The following is a 17,755-nucleotide window of genomic DNA, read 5'->3' on the forward strand; positions in this document are numbered from 1 at the left end:
TCACCTGGTCAGTGCACCAGTACCAGGTGGCCATGATGGTCAGGCCAAAAGTCATCCCGGTCCATGGCAGGTCCCCTGTGTGGGGGTTTCGGAACATATGCATGGCGTCTGCCCTTGGCAGGTGGCAGGTGGTGTTGGCGATGGTCCTGGAGGGGATGGCCCGGGCATAGGCTGCCTCCAGCTGCCCATAACCACCGATCTGGTTGAAAGCTGGAGGGATTGGGGTGGGACAAACATAGTTTGGTGGTTGGGGAACCTGAGTCCCTGGGCTCCCACTGCTCTCAACTCACAAGTAACTTCCTGACATGTCAGACTTGAGTCTTTCTCACCTCATCTTTCCAGTATTAGGAAAGGTGTGGAGGGTAGAGGGTTTAAAAAAAAAGAAGGGTGAATCTGAATAACTATTTTATTTGTATTTAAAATAATACTATTAAAAGAGCATTTTGCACGTGGACACCCAGTACCCTGGTGCCCAGACAGGGTTGCTGCTGGCCTTTGGATGCCTGTTGGCCTCCAGCAAGCAAAAGTGTTTTTTTCTCAGGTTTAAGGACCTTCCTGAGGCGTCTGAAGTGTTAAAGTCTTGACCTGGGGCACCCAAAGGCAGAGCTAAGGATGACCACAACCCCATCCCCAGGAGTCGCAGAGGTTCAGGGAGGGGCAGGGGCTCCAGCAGGGACACACAGCCCCTCAGGTGGGGTCAGGCCAGGGCTCTGTCTTACGTCCAGGCCATGTTTGCCTCTCACTGTTCCCAGTCTACCTCGGGGTCAGGGCCCCGTGTGGCCAAGCCCTGGCCCATTCATGGCTTTTGCTGTGTCTGTGGTCTCTCCCCTCCCATCCAGACTGGACCTGGTTGCCTGGATCTCTCTCATGCAGTGGGCTCCAGCAACGCACCACCCCTGGTCTCAGAGGGAAAATCCTAGAGAGGTGGGAGAAGTCCTGTTCCTGCCCCAGGTCCCATTCCCCAGCCCCTGGCCTTCCTAGGCCAGGGTCTGTATGGGGCTCAGAGCAAACAAACACTACACGGCCTTTCAGTCTGAGTCTGAAAGGAGGAGTTGTTAAAGGTCTTCATTCACTGTCCATGGAGTCCTCCTGGCTCTGCTTGATACTTCCAGTGACAAGGAGCTCACTACTTACGTAGCAGCCCCACAAGCTTCCTGTATGTTCCAGACTAATATGGTTCATCTGAGCTCTCTTCTCCCCACCCCCACCCCACCTTTGTCCAGTAGGAGGCGGCATCACCTCTTGGATTTTGTAAATGATGTTAAACAATTGGAGCAGATACCAGGCAGCTCTACAAATCTGCCTGCAGCTCCATGTCATGGTCAGGTGCTGAGCCAGGCTGGGCACAACCAGCCGAATGTTTCCTGAGCCCAGTTTCTGGGGCCTTGCCACACCCAGAGCTGACCTAGAGCTGGTGACAGCTGTGGCAGCCCCCACCATCCAGGGGAGGCCAGCAGGGGCTGATCCTAATGGTCTGACCTCCCAACTGCCCCCTCAGCATGAGCCCTGCTGGGTGTAGGTAGGGCCAGTCCCCAGGGAAGCTACAGCAACAGCTCTGGACACAGCTCAGAACCTTCAGTCCTCACCTTTGACTGTCAGAATGACAGCCCCCACCACCATGATGAGTGTCTGCAGGGCATCCGTGTAGATCACAGCAGCTAGGCCCCCTGAGAGTGGAAACAAGCTCGCTGGAGAGGGGCCTGGCATGGGGAGGACAGATGCAGGAAGGAGCTTCCAGAGCTCCCCAAGGTGGCTGTCCCATGTGCACAGCCCTGCCGTTTACAGACAGTGAGCTGAGAAACAGTCAGTCTCTAGGCTCCGCTGACTCCATCTGGCCTCTTGGCAGGCTATTCCCCAGTCTGTAGGTGTAGGTGGCACTCTGCCTCCTGTGCCCACCCCTGGCTGCCCTCCCTGCTGCAGACCGTACCTGCAATGGTGTACAGGGCTGTGATGACCAGTGTGAGGGTGGTGGAGAGGTAGAAGTTCCAGCCCAGACAGATGTGCACAAAGAGAGCCCCGGCGTACAGGTCCAGCTGTGGAGGAAGGGAGTCTTGTGTGGGCATCTGGGTCACTGCTAGAGCCAGGGCTCCAAGGGTCTCTCTGGGCCTCAGTGCCCCTCACCTGCCTGGACCATGGCGGGCTGTTGTGAGGGTGGAGGAAGAACTGGCTGTGGACAACCCAGATGTACAGAGGATGTTACTGTTGCCAATAAACTATCAAATTGGCCACTGCCCACCGAGAGCAGCGTGTTACTGAATCAGGCCCCTGCCCAGGAGGACCCTGTCCCCTGGTTCCCAGGGGCACTCTGATGAGGAGTCTTCTGGGAGGAGTTCATGGGGATATCCATGGAGACTGGTGGGCCTCGGGTACTGTGCCTACCAGGCAGATTGAGGGGGCAGAGAGCCAGTCTTTCTTACTGCCCCCCCCCCACAAGATCCCCTTACTGGTGGCTCAGACTGGTGCATGTCTCAGGGCCAGGTTGGGCCCAGGGCTGGACTAGACACAGCCCTGCCGTCCCAGAACGAGGGGCCACATGTGGGGCAGCAGCCCTCATTTGGGGACTTAGAGCTCATGATCCCAGAGGGAGGGTAGGTCTCTACCTATAGGACCCAATCTGGGTAACAGGCTCCATCCCCAGGTCTCCAAATCTTCCATTCATTCTGTGTAGGCTCTATAGAGGGGACATAACCTGAAACATAGCCTCTGGGGCCCAGCTGTGGGTCACAGAGCCTGCTAGCTGGTAGGGGGGACACATGGGCCCCTTCGAGCTTCCCTAGTGCCTGGTCTAACTTGGAGCAGACCCGCCCTGCCTGCAGCCAGGCTCCAGCAACCCCACCTGCCAGCCCCAGCCACAGGGACACGGCCCAGACTATGGGCTCTGACTCCAAGGTCTACACCCCTCCCTGCAGGTGCTTCCCTAACTCTCTCTTGGAGAGACCCACCAATTTGGAAACACTAACCGGGTACTCTCAGGAGAACACTGACCCCCTCACTCTGGCCCCTGGCTGCAGCTGTTTGTATGTGTGTGCCTGCACGAGGTGGTGGCTCATGGGGAGGTGGGGAGGTGGTGTCTCCCTCCAGCTGCAACAGAGAAGCCCAGAGGTGCTGAATAGCAGAGCAGGAAGGATTCTTCACATTCCCTCCCCATCAAATGGGGAGAAACTGAGTGCCGGGAGGGGACGGGACTTCCCCAAAGTCAGACCCTGGTAGATAGCAGAGTTGGAATTGCCAGGAGAGGACAGGCCGGGGGTGGGGGGACAGGAGGCTTCTAGAAAGCCTGTAGTAGCTGCTGCTCAGGACTCCTCCCTGGACCCCCAGGTGCCCTCCTGTAGGACAGAGCCCGGTCTGTGCCCAGCCTTCAGGCTCAGACTGCTCAAGACAGACCCCTCATTCCCCACCCAGCACGCTGCTGCCTCCAGGTCTTCCCAGTCTCTGCCTCCCATCTTCTAGACCCCACCCATCTCAGAGTATCCCAGAGCCCTCTGTTCCTTGGGGATGGATAAAGCCCCCCTTTCATGGCAGGAGCCCCCTGAGAGTGATGAGGGGTCTCCCAGGTGCACGAGCAGCTCAGGCAAAGGTGTGTGTGTGGGACTATTCCTGCTGTCTTCCCTGGACCTGCCATGGCATCCCACCTGCCAGGGAGTCCCTATCTGACCCTCCTTCTACAGCCCAGGCTCTCTTCCCTATGGTAGAAGCTGCACGACCCTGAGTCTGTGTCCTTAATCTGCCATGTCCTGGCCATGCGGCTTTGAGCAGGTCCCTTCACCTCCTGAGTCTCAGTGGCCCTTATCTGTGATATGGGCACAGATGGAGAAGGAACACAGTTGTTCCTGCCTACCAGGCTTTCCGTCCACCACTCCCTTCCAGGCAAGACTCTTGGGAAGGTCTGGGAATCGCTGAGATGACCAACTCTCCTCTGGGCCCCTCTCCCTCCTGGCTAGGAGCAGCTGCAGAGTATAACCCACCTTCCTGAAGGTTCAGACAGGAGGCCCAGGCCAAGGAGCAAGGGAACTTGCCCATGGAGGCAAAAGGTCTGCACCAGGGAACTGCATCCCCCAAGGGAGGGCCACTCTCAAGGGCATAAGGTATGCTAGGACCTCACTCCAGGCTACCACCCAGCAAAGCCAGACCCACTAGTCACCCCCAGCTCAGAAACCTGCTGCTGCCTTGCTCAGGCTGCTGTCCAGAGGTGCTGCAGGCCCCTGTGATGTGGTCCCACACTCATCCACCACTGTCTTTACCCTTGCAGGACCCCCACGAGCCTTCCTCTCCTCTGTACCCAGAAACCCTGCTGCCCTTCAGGACCCAGCCTGTCCTCCAAGACACCTGCTGACTTGGGTGCTCATGTGCTCTATTTGCAGTCTCAGGCAGTGCTCGCAGTCCCCACTCCACAGCGGAGGGGACACCTGGGCTGTCCTTGAGGATGAGTTCAGAATTTCCTGCCCACACTCTTCCTCTCTCTCCCACGTTTCCTGAGCACCACCCCACCAATGACCTCTCTGGAAGCCAAGGATATAGAAATGACTTAATACCTGGCCCAGGGCGGCGCCTGTGGCTCAGTGAGTAGGGCACCAGCCCCATATACCAAGGATGGCGGGTTCAAACCCGGCCCCGGCCGAACTGCAACAAAAAAATAGCTGGGCGTTGTGCTGGCATCTGTAGTCCCAGCTACTTGGGAGGCTGAGGCAAGAGAATTGGCTAAGCCCAGGAGTTGGAGGTTGCTGTGAGCTGTGTGATGCCACGGCACTCTACCGAGGGCCATAAAGTGAGACTCTTATCTCTACAGAAAATAAATAAATAAATAAACATAGCCCGACCCACCGAGGTACTCACACTACAACAAGAGGCAGATTGATAATTCGAGTGAATAAACATGGACCTCCGAAGAGGATGTTGACAGGGCTGGCTGGGGGTGGTGTTTGAGTCTGGCTTTAATGGAGATAGGGACAATCGGGGGGGTGGGAGCAAACGCCAAGTTCAGAGGTGGGGAGGCGTGGAGTGTGTCTGGAGGTGGCTAGGCCAGGAACCTAGGCTTTACGGGTCACCGTGTCAGACACTTCCAGAACCAGTGGGGGAGAAGTGTGAAGAAAGGCTGAGGGTAAGGCGATAGGGAGTGGTGGGGACTGAGGCATTCTCACCAGATGGGCTCCTATACCACGTTAGCTTTGGGACTGCCACATTCCAACTCTGGCCTTCCACGAGAGATGAGACCAGGGAGCTCTGATTATGAGAGGCTGAAGTGGCCAAAGGGCACTGAGGACTTTGAGTAGGGCGGGTGTGGTCAGTGCTGTCTGGAACCTCTGGGGAGTGGACTGGGTGGACAGAGATGAGAGGAGGGAGAGTGAGCCATGGGCACAGGGTACTTCCTCGGTTTCCTCCTGCTGACACTACCACAGGAGAGTTCGTGTGTCACACTTGAAGCATGCTTAGAGAGGGTGGCTTGGATGGGACCTCCTGAATGGCTGCCGGAAGACCCCAATAAAAGTGAGAAAACATAGCCGGGCGTTGTGGTGGGCGCCTGTAGTCCCAGCTACTCGGGAGGCTGAGGCAGGAGAATTGCCTAAGCCCAGGAGTTGGAGGTTGCTGTGAGCTGTGTGATGCCACGGCACTCTACTGAGGGCAATAAAGTGAAACTCTGTCTCTACAAAAAAAATAAATAAATAAAAAATAAAAAAATAAATAAAAAAAAAGTGAGAAAACATCTTGTCCAGCTCCCCCAGATTACAGATGAGACAGTTGAGGCTTACAGAGTAGCTGTCACCTGGCCAAGGTCATGGCAAATCAGGCAGAGACCACTGTTTCGAATCCAGGCCTCTTCCACCAGTCCAAGGTCCCAACCATGGCACTGCTGCCCCAAAGCAGCCAGGATGTGGCCCTTTGAACTTCACCTTGTGATGGGGTGATTCAGTTTGCCAAACTGTAAAATGGGGAGACACTCATCCACATCAGGGCTGGGTGTCAGAGCCAGTGCTGGGTCTGCTGGGATGAGGGGAGGAACGCCAGTTGCCAGGTTGGTTGTTTAGGGACTGGGGCGCCCAGCAATGGCGCTGTCTGAAGTGTATAGGCCCACCCAGCAGTCCTGCCCTTCCAGGGCTGAGCCCAGGAACACTGGATTCATCTGCACATCCAGCCTGTCTCCAGAGACATAAGGCTGCCCACTGTTACCCCTCAGGCAGGGGCACTGGCCTACAGAGGAACCTGCAATGGTGGGGTCCGGAGAATCACCAACCTGAACTGTGGGGGGACCTGTAGCCCAGATCCATCACTATGGCACTCTGGGCCAGCCACTTAACCTCTGGAAAATAAAGGAGTGAGGCCTGGTACCCCACACTACTAGGAGTGAAGGTCCTCCATGGTGTGGTGACCCTCCACCTCCCTGACCTCACCTCTGCCTCTCCTCCTTCGTGTGCTGCGGCAGCCATGCTGGCCTCTTTGCACTCCCTGAGTGCCAGGCACAGTCCTGCCTTGGGGCTGTTACACCTGCCATGGCCTCTGCCTGGAACCCCCTAACCTGGATGTCCTGCAAAGTCTCTCAAGACTGTCAAGTCTCCCTGGGACACCCCCCCCTCAGTCCCTTTACCTGTTTTCCCCCTTCTTATACACTTAGCACCTGCTGCCAATGGACTCAGACACATGCTGTTTGTCTTCCCCCTCTTCCTGCCCTGTGACACATCCCTCACAGGACCAAGTGGGGGAATCTATGCCTGGGGTCCACTCATTTATTTTATTTTATTTTATTTTTATTTTTTTCAGTTTCTGGCTGGGGCTGGGTTTGAACCCTCCACCTCCGGTATATGGGGCTGGTGCCCTACTCCTTTGAGCCGCAGGTGCTGCCCGGTCCACTCATTTTTTTCTGTGAATGGCCAGATTGTAAATATTTTCGGCTTTGCAGGCCACATGGTCTCTGTCCTGACTCATCAGCTCAGCTGCTGGGTCCCCAGACAGACGTTGGGGTACATGAGTGGGTTTGGCTTGTGGGCTCCGGAGCCTACGCCCTCCCTGGTCCACTTTTAGTACCATAAGTGACCCAAACATGGGGCAGAAATGAAAAGTGGGAAAGAGGGAGTGGACAGCAGCCCCTGGAGGGTGATGGGGTGGAAAGAGCGTGGTGGGTCCAGGAGCTCAGAAGCTGGCTGGGCCGGGGCACGTGGGGATAGCAAAAGGGCAGCAGCGTTCCACTGGGACCGTGGGATGACGCAAGGCCCCTGGGCAGGGCCAGGCAGGGCTAGAGTGAGGCTTTCTCCTGGTTTGGGAGAAATGCAGGTGCCTTCTGGTTTCCTCCGAATAAGCCAAGGGCAGGAGGCCCAGTGAGGGGCTCCCAAAGGGATCACTCCAGGAGCAGGGGATAGGGCACATGGGTCTGACCCAAGGAGTGTGGCAAAGGAGGGAGGAGTTTCTGGTCCTAGCCCCTGAGACCTGTGGCCTCTATGCAAATGGACAAGGTGGAGGACACAGGGGACGATTTGTGAGGAAATTACACAGTAAATGTCAGTGTGCAGCCTCTCTGCTGCCCCACAGAGGAAGGTGACCTGTTGGGACAGGGTGGGGGCTCAGGTGAGGGACAGCTGGAGCACCACGCAGCCCCTACCTCCTTCAGCCTGGGACATGCCCTGGAGTGGATGACAGTTTCCACTAACTGGCGATAGAGTGAGGTTCCTTTGTGCATGTAGGGAACTTGGGGCTCCAAGCTGTGTAGAGCCCAGCAGACCAGCCCTAGCTGCACCCTATGACCCACATGTTCCCCCTCAGCCTGGCTTCTGTGGTAGCTAAAGATGGTATCAGGAGTGAGGCTGCCTGGTCCCCATAGTGTGCTCTCTTGGGGGCCCAGGCCATGAGGGCCTTCTGCAGGAGCTCACAGGTGGAGGGCAGCCAGCTGGTAGGGTATGGCCTAGGGCCCTGCCTCCTAGGACAAAGGTGCGCGTTTCACCTGCATTAACGTCCCTGTGTCTAGTACAGCCCACTTCAAACACCACCCCAGCCAAGGTCTGTGCTTGTCCTAATCTTAACTTGTTTCTGTATCCTTGGTTTCCAGGGAGGTTGCTGGTGGTGGTGGTGGTGGGTGCTCAGGAAATGTAGGGCAGGGAGGGAAAATGTGAGCAGAATATTCTGGACTTGTCCTCAAGGACAGCCCAAGGCCACGTACTTCTAGACCCTAAAGGGATCTCCAAAGGAAGAAAACCTCTTAAGATACTCTGAGAGTGTCTAGCAGAGATGGCCAGGCAGGGGTTGCTATTAACCTCACATGGAAACCCACCCACATGAATGACAAGGCACTCTGGGGTGCCCCCTGGAGTCACCCATGGGCACTGTGTACGTGGAGGTTGGGCCAGGGCTGCAGTGGGGATGCCCCAGAAGGGCAGGGAGCATGTCAGATGCTGGGTGGTGCCTCTGTAGGGGGCTCTAGGTGGACCCTCACAGGGCCCCATTCCCAGGTGGCCCTGCCCACAGCTCTTGGCTGCCAGTGAGGCCTTGACCTCTACAGCCTCCATTCCTTCCACTAAATCAATGTCACACCTTGGTTTCCCTAGTCCCAGAGCTGAACAAAGAGGGACCAGGGGTGTCATCACTGAGGAGAAACCAAGCCCCACAGGACATGGCCCATAGACACCACACCAGACCTTAGAAACTGGCCTGCCTGCCCCAACCCCCAAAGTGAAGAAATTGAGGTCCAAGGAGGCCCAGGGATTTGTCTAGGTTCCCTGAGCCAGAATCAGGCAGCCCCAAGGCTCACATACCCTTCAGAAGCCTGGAGCTGACTGAACAAGGGCAGATGCCTCCAGAGACCTGGAGTGAGAGTCAGAAGGCCTAGTGTTGCGACGAGGTACCAAGAGGCTTGGGACGAGTTCTTTTCCCTTCCTGGGTCTCAGTTTCCCCTACTTGTAAAGTCAGGGACTCGAACGAGCCCAGCCCTAAGCTCCTGCTGACACTGGCATTGGAGGTGTGCTTTTGGCTCCTGATATCCTAGGGGCCCTGGGCCAAGCCCCTCTGGGAGACAGAAGAGCCTGGCAGAGCCAGTGATGGGACTAGCTGAGACTGCAGGGCTTTGGTGCCCCCTAGTGGGAAGTCCTGGTTCATCTCGGTGCGCCCCAGCCCTGATCCTCCTACCTGAGGGTGACCCTAGCACCCGTCTAGGACCTGAGGGGAAGCACTGGGTTGCGTTTGCTACCCCTGTCCCTTACTGGGCCTCCGTTTCCCCACCTATTAAACAAGGCAGGCTCTGAGGTCTGGGAGCTGTGGGGGCAGCTTACCGATATCTTAGTGAAGACAGACAGCAGCAGGGACAGGACAGACAGGTACATGCGAATCCGCTGGCCTCCATAGCGCTTCTGAATGTACTCAGGCAAAGTGACAATCTGAGGGGCACAGGCAGCACTCAGCCCTCCCTGAGATGGCGCCCCACATTTAGGGCACGGGCCATCTCAATCACTGTCTCTCCCCCAGTACATAAAGCAGCTGTGAGTCCCTGGGGACAAGGCCTAGGCCAATGACTACTTACGCCTTGAGTTCCAGGCTGAGGGTTTTAGGCTGGGCAGTGGCATGCAGAGATAGCCCTTCAGGGCTGAAATGAGGAGGGATAAGAGGGGCCATGGCTGGACACAGGGCAAGTTTAGAGACTGTTTTAATAAATCCAGATGAGCTTTGATGAGACTGAACTGGTGCAGTGGCTGTGAGGGGCAGGGCAGGGGACAGGCTGAGGGGGTCCAGGAAGTGGAATCAACTGGATTCAGGAGTAGACAGAATTAACAATGGTGCATCTCAGGTGTGCAGGCCAGGTGTGTGGCCCAGGTGTGCGGCTTGTGTGCGTGAGTGGGTGAAGCATCAAGCCTACAGCATATAGGATAGTGGAAGCCAGACAGCAAGGCACCAGGCTGAAGTCCAAGGGGAGCTGGCCTAATGGGTTGGCAGGGGCACTTGTTGGACTAATATTAATAGCAAACTCAGCCCTGAGAGTTAACTACCTTGTGAAGTGAGGCCTCAGGGATCCTAGCCATCACCACCAACTACTTGGACCAAGACCCAGCCCTGGCTAGAGGTCCCTGGAGCAGACTCACCTCTGAAGAGATGTAGATCGGGACAAAGATCCACGCCAGCGCCAACAGCACATATGTGGCCTGCAGGGACAGAGGCAGGTGAGAACCAGGGGACAGCTCCCGTAAGCCCTGCTTTGGGGACACAGCAGGATGTGGCTGAGCTGAGCAGTCTGGACGTACAGCTTCCCCCACCTCGCCTGACTTGCCCCTTCCCTGCTCTGGGCCTCAGCAGACAAATGGCCCAGTGGACCTGGGCCATCAACTCCCTGCCAGTGCCATGGCATTTGAAGGCCAGACTTGCCCAGGAATAGCCCTGCATGGAGCCTGCTGGGACATGGGCTGACAATAGTCATAGGAGCTGCCCCCACCAGGCCAAGGTGCCCACGCCCTCTGCCCAGGCTCCTGCAGGCTGCCTATCCTCTGGAGCTCACATTCCACTCGAAGCCTGCAACGGCCAGGCCTCCAGCTGCGCCTGAGCCCGCCAAGCCGATGAAGAGGCCAGAGCCCTCGCTGCTGGCAAAAAGGGAAGCTCCGATCTGGAGGAGAGAAGGGGAGATGCATCAGCTACAGGCCCCCACATCAGCTACAGCCCTACCCTGCGCCCGACAAAACCTTCATTCTCATGAACCTAAGTGGGGCCCCTACCCTGACTTCAAAGATGAGACACCCGGGGTGTGGGTACTCTGCTAAGGAGCATTCGTAAGTTTCAGACCCTGAAGCCCCTGCTTTTCAGTTTCCAGCAGTCTGGTCCTAAGCTGGAAGCTCAGGGATGTCCTCCTGGCCTCAGGTCTACCCCATTGAGCCAGTGTGGGTGTTGACCTCAGGTAAGGAAGACACAAAAAATGCCCCTAAGAATGCAGGTGTTGGCTGATCTGACCTCATACTGGCCCCACAGATGAAGGACGAAGTGTCAGAAGTCAGGCACACTCACCGGCCACCATGTCATGTCCCGGCCTGCCAGGAAGTAGCCGCTCACGGTGTTCCTGCTGGCCTGACAAGAGGACTGAGAAACAGAGAGGGTGGGACTTGGAGCTTTTGAATCACTGGAGGGAACGTAGGGCGGGGCTGACATTGTGGACACAGTGTGGTGACGCCCTGAAAGGTTAGGCATAGAATCACCATGGGACCCAGCTATTCCTCTCCCTGGTTATAGCCCAAAGGAATACAGAAAATGTATGTCCACACAGGACAGGAATGCTCATAACAGTAGTATCAGAATGGCCAAAGTGGAACAACTTAAATGTCTGTGAACGGATGGATGAACAGAATGCAGTCTAGCCATACAAGGGAGTGCCGTTCAGTCATCAAAAAGGGATGAGCTTCCGACACCTGCTACATATTTGAGGCAGCTTCAAAACATAATGCTGAATGTGGCTCACACTTGTAATCTTAGCACTCTGGGAGGCTGGGGCAGGTGGATTGCCTGAGATCACAGGTTCGAGACTAGCCTGAGCAAGAGTGAGACCCCATCTCTAAAAATAGCCAGCACTGTGCCAGGTGCCTATAGTCTCAGCTACTTGGGAGGCTGAGATAAGAGAATCAGTTGAGCTCAAAATTTTGAGGTTGCTGTGAGCTATGACACCACGGCATTCTACCAGGGGGCAACAAAGTGAGACTCTGTCTCAGAAAAAAGAAAAATAATAAAAAACATCACACTGGGCTCAGTGCCCGTAGCACAGTAGTTATGGCACTGGCCACATGCAACAAGGCTGGTGGGTTTGAACCCGGCTGGGGCAGCTTAAACAACAATGACAACTGCAACAAAAAATAGCCGGGCATTGTGGCAGGCGCTTGTAGCCCCAGCTACTTGGGACGCTGAGGCAAGAGAATCACTTAAGCCCAAGAGTTTGAGGTTGCTGTGAGCTGTGAGGCCACAACACCCTACTAAGGGCGTCATAGTGAGACTCTGTCTCAGACAAACAAACAAACAAACAAACAAAATCACACTGAGTGAAAGAAGCAAGACACAAAAAGCCACATGTCGTATGATTCCATTGATATGAAATGGCCAGAAGGGGCAAATCCAGAGAGACTGGCAGCAGACACGTGGTTTCCAGAGTGTGGGGAGGCAGGAATGGGGAGTGACTGCTGGTGGGGACAGGGTTTCCGCTTGGGATGATAAAAATGTTTTGGAGCTAGCTACAGGTGATGGTTGTGGAACACTGTGCATTTACTATATGCCATGAAATGGTGAACTTTACATTATGTGAATTTTACCTTGGTTAAAAAAAGAAATGGAGGGCGGCACCTGTGGCTCAGTGGGTAAGGCACCGGCCCCATATAGAGGGTGGCGGGTTCAAACCCAGCCCTGGCCAAATTGCAACAAAAAAGTAGCCGGGTGTCGTGGCAGGCGCCTGTAATCCCAGCTACTCAGGAAGGCTGAGGCAAGAGACTCACCGAAGCCCAAGGATTTGGAGGTTGCTGTGAGCTGTGACACCACAGCACTCCATCGAGGGTTAATAAGTGAGACTCTGTCTCAAAAAAAAAATTTTTTTTTTTTTCAAAACAAAACAAAACAAACAAAAGAAACGGAGGTGGTCAGTTCCCTGTCCCTGGCCAGCCACCCCGGCCTGTGGGCCCCCTAGTTAGCCCTGCAGTCTTTACTCATTTGCAGCTTACTTGAGGCATCACCCAAACTCCTGCCTGGCAAGAGCTAAGGCAGGGCTGCGGGAGAGGGGGGTCCTTGGATGCCCCTGAGGGGATCTGTTGGCCTAGGGGACCACAGGACACAGACAAATAGGCTGCTTCCTCTCCTGTGGACATTTCCATAAGCCCGGAATGTCAAGTTCAAGCTTGGACACAGGGATCAGCTAAGCCTATGAGATTCCCTTTATTGTTCCTTCTTTTTTTTTTTTTTGCAGTTTTTGGCCGAGGCTGGGTTTGAATCCACCACCTCCGGTATATGGGGCCTGCGCCCCACTCCTTTGAGCCACGGGCACTGCCCTTTTTTTTTTGAGTCCCATGACTCCATCCTAGCTCACAGCTCAAACTCCTAGGTTCAAGCAATCCTCCTGCCTCAGTTTCTGGAGTGGTTGAGATAACAGGTGCCCGCCACAATGCCTGCTAATTTTGTTTTCTTTTCTTTCTTTCTTTTTTTTTTTTTTTCTGGTAGAGACAGAATCTCTCACTCTTGCTCAGGCTCATCTCAAATTCCCAAGCTCAAAGGATCCTCCCACCTCACCTGCCCTCCTTTATGAGGACTTTGTATCAAGGAAACTGAGAGCCCTTTGGCCTTGATATTTATATTTCTGATACACTTAAGGAAGCATAAGAGTGTTCCTGAATGTGTTTTGTTTGAGGGTGAATAGAGAATTTTATTCTCTGTGTATGTGGAATAACAAATCTACAATCAGAATGCCTGGGAGTGAAATCGGGCAACGCGACCTTGGGCAAGTTATGAGGCGCCTAGGTTTCCTCATTTGCAATGTGGGCCAAGAAGTTCATCCTCAGAGGGTTTCCGTGAGTGATAACGAGTTAGTATAGTATGTGCAGCCAGCCTGGGCGACTGGTGCGGGCAGTGCTTAGTAAGGGCCAGTGGGTATGGGGACTTCATAAGCCCTCACTCTCTGGATGGGAGAAATGGAGAAGATATGAAATCAGAACAGGAGCAATTTGAAAAGAAGAGCACAGGAGGTGTATTTAGACATACATTTTGCATTTCTTTTTTTTTTTTTTTTGGTAGAGACAGAGTGTCACTGTACCGCCCTCGGGTAGAGTGCCGTGGCATCACACGGCTCACAGCAACCTCCAACTCCTGGCCTTACCCGATTCTCTTGCCTCAGTCTCCGGAGTAGCTGGGACTACAGGCGCCCGCCACAACACCCGGCTATTTTTTTTGTTGCAGTTTGGCCGGGGCTGGGTTTGAACCCGCCACCCTCGGCATATGGGGCCGGCGCCCCACTCACTGAGCCACAGGCGACGCCCTATTTTGCATTTCTTTTCCAGAACATATGCAAGGCTAGATCACAAAATATCAACCAACATGCAGGTCTCATCCTTGCTGATTTTTATTGCCCTACCTGTACTCACAATGACGGAGCCTTGTTGGGTCCCCTGCTCAAAGCTGATTGATTTACTTACTTTTATTCTTTGAGACAGGGGTCTCACTATGTTGTCCTGGCTGAAGCCATCCTCTCCCCTTGGCTCCAGAGTACCTGGGCCTAGATGTGCATCACTCCGCTTGGCTTCAAAGCTTTTGATGTGGCTCCTGCCCATTTCTCTCCACCCCCAGCTCCTGCCTTCTATTCGTGCTGTGAGCTGGCTGTATTGAATGACTCCCGGTCTTCACTGGGATGGCTGTATCCAGATGTGCAGCATTTCTCATAGCCTGTGCTCCTCCCTAACACATGTCCTCTCTCATGGCCACAGTGGGCAGTGCCACTTGCCTTTTTTTTATCTCTTTCTCTTCCTAAAGGGGCATCATATTTCCCAGCAATTGGCCTGGGTGGTCCCAATACAGTTTCCTGTTAGGGACCCCAAGACACCTAGGCCACAGCCCATCAATTTCTGTTGCTATTGTGCCTGGTTTAGGGATAGTTGCTGACTTAGGTGGGTACAGAGTACAGCTGGGATTGCCCGCTGGTTTCCAGGGAGGTGAATAAGAAGCTGGGCTCTGGGGGCTGCTGGTGGCCACATGTCCTAGTAAACACTCACTGAGCACCTCCTGTGCTGGGGCTGGCTCCAGCCGCTTTACATCTGTGAGTCTTGTAGTCTTCACAAAAGACCTAGGTAGGTGCCATGTCACCCATGAGTGTGGATACTGAGGCTCTCAGAGGTGACAGGCACCCAGCTACTAAGCAGCAGAGCCAGGATTTACACCTAGGTTCAACCACTAGGCTGGTCCTCTTGCCTCAGGACATGAGGAAAACAGGGCTTGGGACAAAACCACACATGGTGGAGGCCGAGAAAACCACAGTGGAGTGTGGCTGCAGCCTGGACAATGCTGGGGACCTAGGTCACACTGCACCTGAAGCCTCTTATTACCAGACTTCTCTGTGAGGAACAGTTACACTTCCTTCATTGCACTCACTGGGAGGTAGTTTCCTGTCACTAGTTAACAGACACCTTAGTGAATACAAAGGCTCAGCTCAAAGTTCCCTCCTTCACGAACATTTGCTCCTTACAGGCTCTCCCCAGCCCCTCCTGCCCCACACCGGCTGCTCTGCAGGGCTGCCCCTGCCAGGCTCGCTCTGCGCAGCTCTGGGCCGAGAATGTCTGTGCTCCCGGTGGGACGCAGCTCCAGCACTCTTCCCGAAAGGCCCTGATCTTTCCTGGACATGCTGGCTGCTCTCTAGCCAACTGCACCTAGCTGGGCCACCTTGGCCTGCTTGGAGGGCCAGGATGATGCCTATAGCCCCGTGCCTGGGGCTCCAGCTGCAAACAGGGAGCCCAGGCTGGGAAAAGCCTAGAACTTTTTAGATGTGCACATGCAGGGACTAGAGCCCTATGCAGGCCCAGAGCCCACACTCCCTCCTCTTCCTTCTTCGAGTCTTCCAGGTCCAGCCCTCACCTCACCCAGGGCCACTCACCTGCAGTCCCCACCACTAGCTTTCCCAGGACCACACCATGTTATAGTTTGTAGCAGATTGTCACGTCCACTGGCCCCTTGCGGTCCTAAGAGTGGATTGAGCAGGAGTGGACTGAGATGAAGTGACCTCCCCTGACTGCAACACACCTTTGCCAGTGGCCAGCACTGAGCTATGTGTGATTTGGTACTTAATTACACAATAACTAATGTCAGCGACGGCTGCTTCTGCCACTCAGCCACCACTGCTACCAACACCACATGACCGTGACCACCACAGCCACCACAAATGTCATCAGCACCACTGCTGATGACATGACTACCACCTCCACCATGGCTGCAATGGTCCTCCTGCCACTATCAGTGACATGAACACACCATCATCTCCACTGCCACTGCTATCACCACTGTGGCTGCCATCACCCTCCCTGCCACAATCAGTGACACAAACACTTCACCATTACCACTGCCACCGCCATCACCACCACAGCTGCTGTCACCCTGCTCCCGTTGCCACTCTTCCTGAACTAGCCCTGTGCTTGTGGGACCAGTGGCAGTGGCAGGGCCCTTCCCATGCAGGTACCTTTGGGAGGAGTCCTCTCCTTGTGGGATTCAGGGTGTCTTCATCTTACAGATTGAGACACTGAAGCCCACAATGCAGAGGGGACATGACCCACCTCCAGGCCCTCAGGCTTAAGGCAGGGTCTACAGAAGGCAGGGAGGGGGCTTCACCCTTCCCAGGAGAGTGTCAGGGATCATGGTCACCACCTGGGCTCCCCGGGTCTAAGCAGGGGAAGCCCAAGTTCTCCAAGCCCTGAGCATGCAGAGGGTGACGTGGAACTTGTGGTGTTCACCTGCCCATCAGGAAAGCGATGTCACACCTCGGATAGACTGCAGAGGGGTCATCCTCTGGACAGGGCCTTTGCCCTGCTGTCCTGGGGTGCCCCTGCCCTGGGACCCCATTGCCCCTGCACTCCAGGGATGGGGTTAAGTCACTTCCTCCTCTTACAAAGGGAGACAGAGTTGGCTTAGAAATGAGGGCTTGTGGCTGGGTGCAGTGGCTCACACCTGTAATCCCAACACTCTGGGAGGCTGAGGCGGGTGGATTGCCTGAGCTCACAGGTTTGAGACCAGCCTGAGCAAGAGTGGGACCCCATCTCTAAAAATAGCCTGGTGTGGTGGGCGCCTGTAATCCCAGCTACTTAGGAGGCTGAGGCAAGAGAATCATAGCACTCTACCCAGGGTGAAAAAGTGAGACTCTGTCTCAAAAAAAAAAAAAAAGAAAGAAAGAAAGGGAAAGAAAGAAAGAAAAGAAATGAGGGCTAGGCTGTGGGACACAATCCCCAGGAGCTGGTTGAAAATACAGAACCCTCCAGGCCCCACAGGGCCCTCCCTGTCCCCAGATTGTGATCCAGAGGCTCTGGGATGCAGCTAAGGAGACCTGGCCTTCTGATGTTCAGCCCGACCTTCACCCCAGGACACACCAGACCCCGTGTAGAATGGGACCAGGAGGACAATGGGCAGTACCCAGGGTCCCCGGCGGTCAGGGCACAAAGGCCCAGTTGCCAATCAGAAAGGCCTTCTCGCTTTGCTGATGGAGAAGCCATTGCCCAAAGAGAGAAGGGGGCTTGGTCAAGGACTCAACTGAGAAAATCTGCCCCAGCTGGGAGGAGAACCAGAGCAGGGGAGACTGACACTGAGGCCACACAGACCTGCCAGACCCAGTTCCCATCCTAGGCACCCACCCCAGGAGCCCAGGAGGCCACTGCCACAGGTCCCCTCACCCATATGCCCACGGCCACGTTCAGGGCAAAATACACGGTGATGACAATGATGTCAGCCACACTCAGCTGCGGCCCAGTAGAATGGAGGTTGCTGGTGGAGTTGTCGGCCATGCCCATCCCGTGGTGGTGCCAGCTCTGAGCAGAGGGACTGATGGGCAGACCAGGTTGGAAAGGGCTTCCTGACAAGGAGTTAATTGATCATTAAACCAAGCGAGATGGTGGTAGCTCCAGCCCAGGCGTGGCGTGTGGGGCAGCAACTCCCCTGTGCAGGGACTCTCCTCCCCCTCTGCAGGGAGCAGGTTCCAGAGTGCAGGGGGCCCCTAACCCCAGAGGTGCTAGGGAAACAAACGGAGTCAGCACCTTCAGAGGGAACCTGAATAGACCCAGAAAGGAGGGGCTTGACTGCTGTCTGGTTA

General features: G+C 55.2%; 1 protein-coding gene across 2 annotated transcripts in view; it reads right to left on the reverse strand.

The window, feature by feature from the left end:
• Nucleotides 1-17,497, reverse strand: part of SLC5A10 (solute carrier family 5 member 10) — a 68,086-nt gene extending 50,589 nt beyond the window's left edge. For both annotated transcript variants that reach the window (XM_053568605.1, XM_053568604.1), the window contains exons 1-8: nt 17,340-17,497; nt 10,963-11,034; nt 10,463-10,567; nt 10,053-10,112; nt 9,249-9,353; nt 1,928-2,033; nt 1,587-1,667; nt 5-210 (exon numbers count right to left, since the gene is read on the reverse strand). In XM_053568605.1, the coding sequence (XP_053424580.1) occupies nt 5-210; nt 1,587-1,667; nt 1,928-2,033; nt 9,249-9,353; nt 10,053-10,112; nt 10,463-10,567; nt 10,963-11,034; nt 17,340-17,456 (852 nt within the window). In that variant the 5' untranslated portion in view covers nt 17,457-17,497. The remainder of the gene's footprint in view (nt 1-4; nt 211-1,586; nt 1,668-1,927; nt 2,034-9,248; nt 9,354-10,052; nt 10,113-10,462; nt 10,568-10,962; nt 11,035-17,339) is intronic.
• Between the last annotated feature and the right edge of the window lie 258 nt (nt 17,498-17,755).

Source organism: Nycticebus coucang, chromosome 18, assembly GCF_027406575.1.
Source record: "Nycticebus coucang isolate mNycCou1 chromosome 18, mNycCou1.pri, whole genome shotgun sequence".
In the NCBI taxonomy this organism is placed as follows: domain Eukaryota; kingdom Metazoa; phylum Chordata; class Mammalia; order Primates; family Lorisidae; genus Nycticebus; species Nycticebus coucang.